This window comes from Portunus trituberculatus, chromosome 43 (assembly GCF_017591435.1).
Source record: "Portunus trituberculatus isolate SZX2019 chromosome 43, ASM1759143v1, whole genome shotgun sequence".
NCBI lineage: Eukaryota > Metazoa > Arthropoda > Malacostraca > Decapoda > Portunidae > Portunus > Portunus trituberculatus.
Window position 1 is genome coordinate 13,943,995 of NC_059297.1, and position 10,416 is coordinate 13,954,410.

The 10,416-nt window shown below is 42.7% G+C and overlaps 1 protein-coding gene across 1 annotated transcript; it reads left to right on the forward strand.

Moving 5' to 3' along the window:
• Positions 1–4,188: 4,188 nt before the first annotated feature.
• On the forward strand, positions 4,189–6,967 carry LOC123518440. Its single transcript, XM_045279254.1, has 3 exons — positions 4,189–4,285; positions 4,700–4,857; positions 5,641–6,967. The coding sequence occupies exons 1-3, from the start codon at positions 4,282–4,284 to the stop codon at positions 6,091–6,093; spliced, it is 615 nt and encodes a 204-aa protein (XP_045135189.1). The 5' UTR covers positions 4,189–4,281; the 3' UTR covers positions 6,094–6,967.
• Positions 6,968–10,416: the final 3,449 nt, after the last annotated feature.

A 10,416-nucleotide genomic window follows, 5' to 3' on the forward strand; every position in this document is an offset into this window, starting at 1 on the left:
GCGAGCTTTCTCGGAGATATCAGCGGAGAAGGATAATATTTCAATCATATCAGAAAGAGGAAAGTGGAGAAAGCTAATCGGGAATATATTAATAAAATAAGTGATTGGAGGTGCCGCAACAATGGTATCATGTAGCGCTGATCTGAGGGTTGAATATAAAGGAAAGACATGGAAGAAAATAAGAAACACATTGTCCCCTCGTCACAAATATTTCCAAAGATCATACGTAGTAATGTTTAGTCGGATACTTATGGCTACACTTCATAATAAACGTGCGTAATTTTCATCAAACTTTCACTAAAATCACGAAAACACTTTAAAAATTCCTCAACTTCCACAAGAACCTATTAAAAGCAATCAACATAAGACGCCGTAACATCTAAGAGTACATTTCTAAATAAACAATGCATTCACTTGCAGATTTCACCTCCCACATGTATACTATGAGGAAAAGAATACAAGTACCTGAGATGAGATGCAGCGATACAGTAAACACGCACAAGTTGGAAGGTGGGGCTGAACATGCAGTAGTATATAATGAGTCGTGGAGGTGACAGTTGGTACAAACAGGATGTACAGGTGTAGCGAGCTTCAGGTGTGTTTTGTGCAATAAGGTAATATTGAAAGTTGGCAGGTGACAATGCGGCACCATAAGGTATTTCAGGATGTTACTGATTCTTGGCATTGAGGTGATTCTCAACATTAATTACTTTCCTTCTTAACATTTGAATATTGCTGATTACCTTGACAATTCGAAATGATTATATATGAATGTTGCTGCTTGATGCTAATTCACCATTTTCACTCTTACGGTCGCCTTGCGTTAATACTGAGAGGACTGTAATAATTGTCTGCATTGACAGTAAGTGAAAAAAAAAAAGAGAGAGAGAGAGAGAGAGAATGGAAGACTAACTTCGTCTTTTTCAGGTTATATAATTATGTAAGTGACGGTAGTAGCATAGAGTATAAAATAAATTACAGGTGATTATGGGTAAATATTGTGTAGCAGTGAAAGGGTTAAGAGAGAAGGGTAGAAAAGAGAAGAGCAAGGACATCATTTATAACTTTTACTGTCAAGAAATCTAGTCACGACACCCAGCTAATGTCACGCACACACCGGATATGCGATCTGCTCTTGGTAAGCTTCTGAAGGTGCAGGTCTTGATAACATGATAAGATACAATTATGATATCAGGCACTACACAGATATGAAGGAATTTGAAGAGGTTTGCTGCAGGTATATTATATGATGAGATTGGATGATGACAGATAATGCGTTCACAAAAATCACCCAAAACAAAAGTAGGAACAACAAAAACTACAACAAGCAACAACAACAAGTAACAACAACAACAACAGCACCAACAATAAACAAATAGGTAAATAAACGAATAAACACACATGGTACACAATAATAAATAAAGAAAAGAAAAAAGTTCAATATCTTTTACTATCCTACCCATAACACTCCCCCTCCATCTTCCTTGCATCATCATGTCGCGTCACCCAAACCTTACCTTTCATCTTCATCTCCATCTACACCGTCACGCGGCTGTATTAATAACCATCGTCACCAAACAAATATTCAACAGGAATGTCTAATTAAACTCTTTATCACCTCTTGTCGCCTAGCAATTCCACCTGACACTGTAACGATTGATTAAACTTGGACTGATAATGTCACACGATCCTTTTTTTTTATCTAAATCCCAAGGCAGATTATTCATATCAGCGCACATCCCCACTCCAGGAGTCCTCAGATAAGTCACCGCGCCCGTTACCAACACCTCACTTGTCTTGTCCTCTCCAGACTCTTCCCAGCCATCCCAACTCTTGACTGTTAGTAGCATTCGGTGTGTATATCTGCCCCTGGGATATAAGCTGCCCCAGTGTGGTGCCCTTACGTTAAGTAGTAGAAGAGGATTCTTAGGATGGGTGGCGTGCGGCAAAGCAGTGAAGGCATACGTGGTGTGAAATCAAGATCAGGAACACCACAGTCCCCGCTGTGTTTACTCCAAGCTTCCGATCGCCCTCGCTACGTAAACAATTAGCCACATAGTCAGAGTATACAATGGTTGTCAGGGGTCACGTAACCCGTCACTTTTACTTTCAAAGCTACCGTGTTTTGTTTCTATTTGTTTGTCTTTGTCTTTTTTTTCTCCTTCTCAATCTTGAATCATCTGATCTGCGAAGAACTTCTGAATTATTTTTGTAAAGGGATTGCTAGCAGACCAGAGTTAATTTTGAGGAAAAACAGATGTTACTCACCAACACCCTACAGTTTTCAATGACAGAACTTAACGTTACTACAACTACATGATCACACATATTTATAAATTCCCTGTAACTCATCATTTACTCATAATGGTCTTTTGCAAGTGGCTACGGCAGAAAGGAACACCTTTACAGTTTCAGCGTATCATCACCGCGACCCGGAAGATCCTGCTGCTGACGTTAGAGACGTCAGGAAGTTTATAGTCCCAGTCTCTGACTCCAAGAACTCCTCAGCGATCTTCTTTTACGGAAAACTATATTCATGGCTATCAGTTAGATTACATAACTCTGGGAAACTATAGCCTAGGCATCTATACCGGGGATTCCCGAAGCCGTGACGTGATGCAAGTAACTGTTGCTATATAATCCGAGGCAGAGTAATGAGAGCGCCAGACAGCATAACGGTAAGGTTCACTCAACTATGGTTTTGCCCACATTAGTATCTGTGCATTTATTTTTAATCATCAAGCTGTAAATATAACTTGAAGATTTATACTATATCCTTCAACTATTGGCCTTAGTCTTCTGCCATACCCTCATACTGACGAGATCCCCTCCAGGATTCAAGTGCTGGTATGGCAGACCGAGACTAAGAGAATGACCATTTATTTCAATAATTTTCATCAAACATCGGGAATGATACAGTAGCAGTTAAGAGTCTAGTAAACTACAATTCTTACGTTTTTCCTGATTGCTGATATTTAGCTTGTGGATTAATTGCCGAAGGGAGGATTTCACACTGATGGAAAATAAACACAATGGAAGTAAGTGTGGCAGGTTGTTCAGCTTATGGCTACGACTGCACCATTGAGAGTGAAACCGTGTTTTGTGCCACTACCACAGCACCTTAATAGAGGACTGTACTGCTGAAGTTGACAGTGTATGGGCAGAGTACACTTATTTCTGGCAGCAGTCCTGTCGCAGCGAGATCGTGATACATTCATGCAGCACACTCAAATGTCATCCAATAGAGTTGTGGACTCTCTGTAGGTGTGTCACGGCTCGTAGCATTATAGTGGTGATGATCGCAATGAGCCTGAGAGCGGCACCAAGAAACGTGTTGTGAATTGCCGACCTACTTGAAGGAGAAAAGTTTTGATGTAACCCGCTATCACCAGCACAAAATATTTCCTAAACATACAGCGCAAGTATGAGAATCACCAATAACAAATATACTAGAAATTCCACACAATTATACGACTGCAAAGTAAAAAAAAAAAAAGCTTACAAGCGTCACAATACTGAACTTGTTGCGATTTTGACCATTGCCAAATATGTTCTTTATGCCTCAGTGGTATGAAGTCACCTTCAGATAAGAACCAGTAAGACTTCAACAAATCCTAGGCACGATAACATCATTGTCGGGACAGCAGTAACAGTCAAACAATGTCAAGCCCCTCTGCTGAGATGAAGGAAAAGTATATAAATAAATGGATAAAGAAATAAGAATATCAAATAAATGAAATAACTACGTTGATTGGTGTGTCGAGCTTTTGGGAATAGTACAATGAAGAATCAGAGATAAAAATGGCTATAATTTTTCCAGTCTGAACAAAGCCAACAAGTCAAGTAAGCAATATCAAAATATCTATGGCACTGTCAGCAGCTTACATATCATGCTAATCGCACAAAGGACACCACAAAGCTGCAAGATTGTTCAAAGGATCCTAGACATTCCAATACTGATTCCTTCCTTGCACAAGTCACATGGGAGGAGACACCGACACAAACCATGTTTCCTCTATAACCACATACACAGTTGTCCTGTAAAGAGAAATTGTATTGTATATGCAAATTAATTTAGATAAAAAGCACAGGAAATTATCACGTTCATAATTAATTGTTGTCTTTGTTAAGCTTTTCATGCAACGCAGTTCAATTAATTAGTTTGTCTTTGTGTACTTTCCAGGTATACTAATCGGCTTCCACGGAGAGGGAATTACAACCTACTACTACTACTACTACTACTACTACTCACTTCCACACAGGACCAGACGCCTCCCCAAGATGCGTGAGTGTTTTACTCTGATAAACTCGAGTTCACTGCTGTTAATGATATTAACCATTACGTGTCACTCCCTCTCTCCCTCCAGACCCCAAACGTGGCTTGTGTTGTGGAGTAATTCAGAATCATTCTAAGTTTGGCGATGATCAGAACAGGACAAGAACTAACAGGTTCATGATTGACAAAACAGATGAAGATACATCCAAAACGATTCTCAAATTTGATAGTACATGAGTGCTAGTGCTGAGTCAATAGACAGCTTTAAGAGAAGATTGAATAAGGATGGAAGATAGATCTATAGGAAGGAGCATCAATGCTGTCCTCCTGATTTCTTGTTCTCTTTATGTTATGTTCATTAACATGCAGGTGTCTAGTTATGCAAACGTCGCTTGACTACAGCCTGTTCTTGCTTCCCTTCAGGTGTGTACGTTGTAATAGCAGCGGCAGTACTGACGGGAGTGACGACGGGTACAGAACTCACACCTCACCAGAGAATCTCTCAGTGCTCTCGGAGTCGAACTATAGTGACAAAGGCGAACACTTGCCTGGAGTACATCGACAGCATGAAGGACAGATTTGTGAGTACACTCGCGGTGAGGGGCCGTGACCGCCTCCTGCATGGCTGCAGGAGTTTATGACGCAGCTTACGTTTCAGGAATAGACGCACATCAAGTGTTAGGAAAAAATGCAGTAACCGTTTGTAGACCATCATTCAAAAGTGGTCTTAAGGAATGTCAAACTATGGAGGGATTTTTTTATAAGGAGTGAGGGCGCAAGGCAGCTGAGTGGTGTTGGTGGACATGTTGCGTGCCGCGCCCCAACTGCTGATGTCTCAACACACCGGGCACACACATTTTTCATATCATTCAGATTTCTTTTTGAGGTCCATTAGGTTCATGCTCATACTAAGTTTTATGAGTTTGTCGTCTTTGAACACACACACACACACACACACACACACACACACACACACACACACACACACACACACAAACGGGTAAGAGAGATAACAGTCTTGAGGACGAAGAGAAGCCACGTTCATTGTTCTTAAAGGGCAGTGACGCCTCGGAGGCCACAGTTATAAGGTAATGCAGGTGACGCTCGTCTGGAGGTGCAGCATGTGTGTAAGGGCGGCAGGCTGCCAGGGACCGATGTGCGGAGCAATGGTGCGCGAGGCTGTGCTGTGTGACTGTAGAGCTGTGATGCTGTGAGGCTGTGGGACTTAAGTTAGCTCTTCGTGAACTCTGTGTGTGTGTGTGTGTGTGTGTGTGTGTGTGTGTGTGTGTGTGTGTGTGTGTGTGTGTGTGTGTGTGTGTGTGTGTGTTTGTAACGTCTACTGACTGTCCCCACGTGTGCCACAGGTGCGAAACACGGTGGGCTACTCTTGGGAGACAGCTGATTCCAAGTACCCAATTGGGGAGATGGAGGCACCCTATCTACCGCAGCTTCCCCCAGCAGGCACCCATACCCCTGGCACCTTCCACGAGGAGCTGGTGCGGCAGTACGGTCTGCTGCAACATTGTCTGCTGGCCTTCGAGCACCTGTCGCTGGACCAGGTGCTCTTTCCTTTTGTCCACCCACACGTGGAGTCTGTGGACAAAGTGGATAGGCAGCTCAATATTTTCATGGCGTATCTGAAGACGACCCTGGCGGATGAAGGCCATGAGCCCGACCACAGCCTCACCACAGAGCTGGGCCGCTTCATCTACAATGAAGAGAGGATGTCAGTGAGGAGGAAGAGAGCCTTCATCATCCTGAGGGACACCCGCGCCACGCTACTCCATACTGTCGAGGTGTTCCAGACGTACTGCTAGCGATCGGTGCTCCTCATGTCAGCAGTCTTCCTTGCCTCACTGATATCCCCATTATCATCACCACCATCACCACCACTGCTGTCTGAGAAGCCATTCCATGCAGTAACCGCAGCTTAAGGTCCAGTATCAACGGCGCCAACAAACATGCTTCACTCACAATGGAAACCACGTGGTACATCCTTATGACAGTCAGGAAGTCCTACAACTGCTACATATATATCAAAAGGTAACAATTATGTACACCGCACTAATGTCAGAAGCACGTCCTAGAACAACACATGTTAGTTTAAACATTTTCATTCGACGCAATTTCTTACTGACATCTCCTCATTATGTTTTTCAACCACGTACGCTGCTCAACAATATGTAGACTGGTGATATCATCAGACACAGGAGTCATGAGTACACACACGCTAGTAATGGGAGGGGGCGAAGTGAAGAAACAAAAATACCACACCCTCAGCAAAGATGTCCCACCATAGTACGTAATAACTCGAATGTTTTGTGTGTGTCCTTAGTCAGTTTTCTTCACACAGAAAGAAATAAAAAGTAAGAACGTCAAATGGGAAAATGTCTTGGAAACTTTAATATTATTGCTCTTGTGACTTCTGGTATCCGAGAAAGATACAAATCCGAAAACTCTTCTTAGTGTATACCTGTTTTAATGCTCTTTAAACACTTTTTGCCAGAAGTCGAGGAAAACACTGAACTGCACCTCAACTCTAGTCCTAGTCACACTTTACCCTGTCCTATGCAAGTCGGAAAGGAAGCTTCACTAAAGAAAAACAAATGGATGAGTTTTCTATATAAATTATTCGTTTTCTGTATAAAATATGTATGAAAGAAAACTATTTTGAATGGGCAACTTTGGTATATGGGAGGAAAAAAAGAGAGAGAGAGAGAGAGAGAGAGAGAGAGAGAGAGAGAGAGAGAGAGAGAGAGAGAGAGAGAGAGAGAGAGAGAGAGAGAGAGAGAGAGAGAGAGAGAGAGAGAGAGAGAGAGAGAGAGAGAGAGAGAGGGGGGAAGGGGGGGAGCAAGGTACACGTGGAGCGACACTTCACCTACAGAGACCATCGATGATATTATCTTTTAAACCTCTCACATTTCACGCCCACGAAGCTCAGGCGTTATCAGCGTGGCACCCTGAGGCACTCCCTTGGCACTGTCGGGATGCCAACACTCCCATCGCATGACAGGTCTGTATTCTGCAACACTTCTCTACCGCAGCTACACTATTTTCAAAAGGCTGTAGTTGAAGTTACATGTGCTTTTGCTAATGCTTTTTTTTTCTACTATCATAGCGACACTTTATCAAGATTTATCAACATTATGAACAGGAAAAACATTATTGAGAACACGACTAATCATCTCAGTGACCTTTGAAAACAGTCGCGTTGAAAGAGCATAGCACACTTTTGATGCGGGCCATAGAACTATATTCTGAAACCGTTCCATGCCGCACCACACTATAAAGAAAAATAACCAAATAAACAAATAAATTTAACTGTTTCTAAGGATTTTTTTTTTCCTAATTCTAGTGACATACAAAATCTTTTAAGTATCAACAAGAGAAACAGTCTTGAGAACTCATTTCTACGCCCTGTGAACATATCAGCGGTGAGAGACTAAAGCGCTTCAGAATAAGGGCGAATGGGTGGCTGTGGTGAGCTGGCAGTGTCACGCCATCAACGCAGCAGCAGCAATAGGCTGACACCCACGCGAGAAATCTGAGGAGGGCGCTCTCTTCATCCATCTGTCTTTGAAATCCCACGCACGCGTCAGATGAAACCGCTCTGAACTTGCGTAAATTTGCCTAAACGGAAATTCAAAACCTCTGTAGAAGATGAATCGAATCTGATATTACGAGATGAGACGCGGCGAGTAAATGGAGTCGAGCGAATGGTAGGGTGGGCAGCGGTGGCGGAGTGGAGGGGTAGTACCAGCCTGGCTGCTAAGGTCAAGGCTTGTGTTTGGTGACACACCAGTTAAGGCAAACAACTGTGTGTGTGTGTGTGTGTGTGTGTGTGTGTGTGTGTGTGTGTGTGTGTGTGTGTGTGTGTGTGTGTGTGTGTGTGTGTGTGTGTGTGTGTGTGTGCAACTTTACCCGACACGAGAAAAAGAAATGTGGTAAGGCAGTATTAACAATACAACAAAACAACACACACACACACACACACACACACACACACACACACACACACACAATGGGCAATAGACATGAAAACAAACACAACATAATACCATTAATAACAGAATTCTACACATCCACCACCATCCTTTTTCTTTTTCATTGTTTTCATTTCCCACGATCTTTACATTTACAAGCCACCAGCAGCGTCAGATCCTTAGCAGTATTCCTAACCCTTCCCGCAGCAGAGGCGTAAAAAGACATGAGTGCAACATGAAGGCAAGGACAATGAGAGACGAGAAGAGATACCCAACCATACCTGCAGCAAAAAATCATAAACTGGTAAGGAAACACAGGTGATGAGAGGCGAGAAAGAAGAGAGGCACTGACTTAACCTCTTCAGTACTGGGACGCATTTTAACCATGAGTTTGGTTATGATTAGACGATTTTATTTACATTAGGAAGGGTCTATGGAGATCAGAAGTTTAATGGCCAGAATCTACACTATTTCAATCCCCACATAAGTTTCTGAAGCTGTATAAAATTGCTTAATAGTAAGCAGAATAAATATGGCAACGCGTCATAGCACTGAGAAGGTTAACCATGCAGTGCCTTGACGGGTGAAGGAAAGAGACAGACAGGAGGGGTGAGGAAAGAAGACTGGGAAGCTGGGAACGTCACGAGGTATGTTTCCCTGCTCCGTGTCTCCTCGCTCCTTGCCCCGGCTGGCTAAGTCCATTAGACTAATAATTCTGGCGTCCAACAATGATCTTTGTCCGCGGCACTCCTCTCCCTCTGTCCCTTACATTGACGGCAGTACAGACGGAGCTTTAAGAATATTAGCGCGAGATGGACCTTGTCTGTGTGTGTGTGTGTGTGTGTGTGTGTGTGTGTGTGTGTGTGTGTGTGTGTGTGTGTGTGTGTGTGTGTGTGTGTGTGTGTGTGTGTGTGTGTGTGTGCGTGTTGTGTGAACTCTCTCCTCCCTCTCCACTCCTCTTCTAGTCCATATAGTACAAACAAAAGAAAGCGAAAGTAGTACCTCATTCGAAAATTAGTTTTTAAAACGAGAGAGAGAGAGAGAGAGAGAGAGAGAGAGAGAGAGAGAGAGAGAGAGAGAGAGAGAGAGAGAGAGAGAGAGAGAGAGAGAGAGAGAGAGAGAGAGAGAGAGAGAGAGAGAGAGAGAGATCTTGTCAAATACTATGAAAAAGCAATTGAAGTAGAGGAAGAGGAGGAGGAGGAGGAGGAGGAGGAGGAGGAGGAGGAGGAGGAGGAGGAGGAGGAGGAGGAGGAGGAGGAGAAGGAGGAGGAGGAGGAGGAGGGTAAAAGTAACTTCTTAAATTAGATTAATACTCTTTATACTGATAACTGCCTGCATTAGTGGGTAAAAACGTGACGCAGAGGAGAGAAAAAGAAAAAGAGAGAGCTACAGACTTCGCCGCTAGATATCCTCACCCAGACCGTCACCCTCTCGCCAATGAGTGTGATTCGTCTCCTGGTGAAATGCTCCTATGTTAGTTTACAAAGTACTGAAGAATCTAACTGATACCACGCTTGGATACAGACCAAACCTTGCTGTCGGTTTTGTTTTCCTACAATGGTTAAGTCACAGCTTTTATAGAGAAACATAAGAATAAAATAAGAATATAGGGAGAAAATACAATGAGCCAGAAGGGATACACGTGACAATCCCTGTTAGTCCTTTCAGTATCATGACGCGTTTTCATATTCATTCTAGTTACTATTTAGGGATTTTATACAACTTCAGAAACTTAAATGGGGATTGAAATAGTGAAGACTGTGGCCATTAATCTTCTGACCTCCATAGACCCTTCCTAATGCAAATAAAATCGTCTAATCATACCCAAAAATCAAAGGCAAATATGCGTCTCAGTACTGAAGGGAATAAAGCACCCATGCCATAAGATTTAAACAATTCACTTGGATCCCTATTACCAAACGTTTCGGTGTCTTATCTCGGCTACCCTTAACAGGCTCTAACGGAAATCATTAACCCATTCAGTATCATGATGTGTTTCCATATTCATTCTGCTTATCATTTGGTGATTTTATACAGCTTCAGAAATTTATACGGGGATTAACATAATGAAGAATGTGGCCACTAATCATCTGACCTCCATGGACCCTTCCTAATGTCAATATAATGGTCTAATCATAAACGAATCTCAAAATAAAA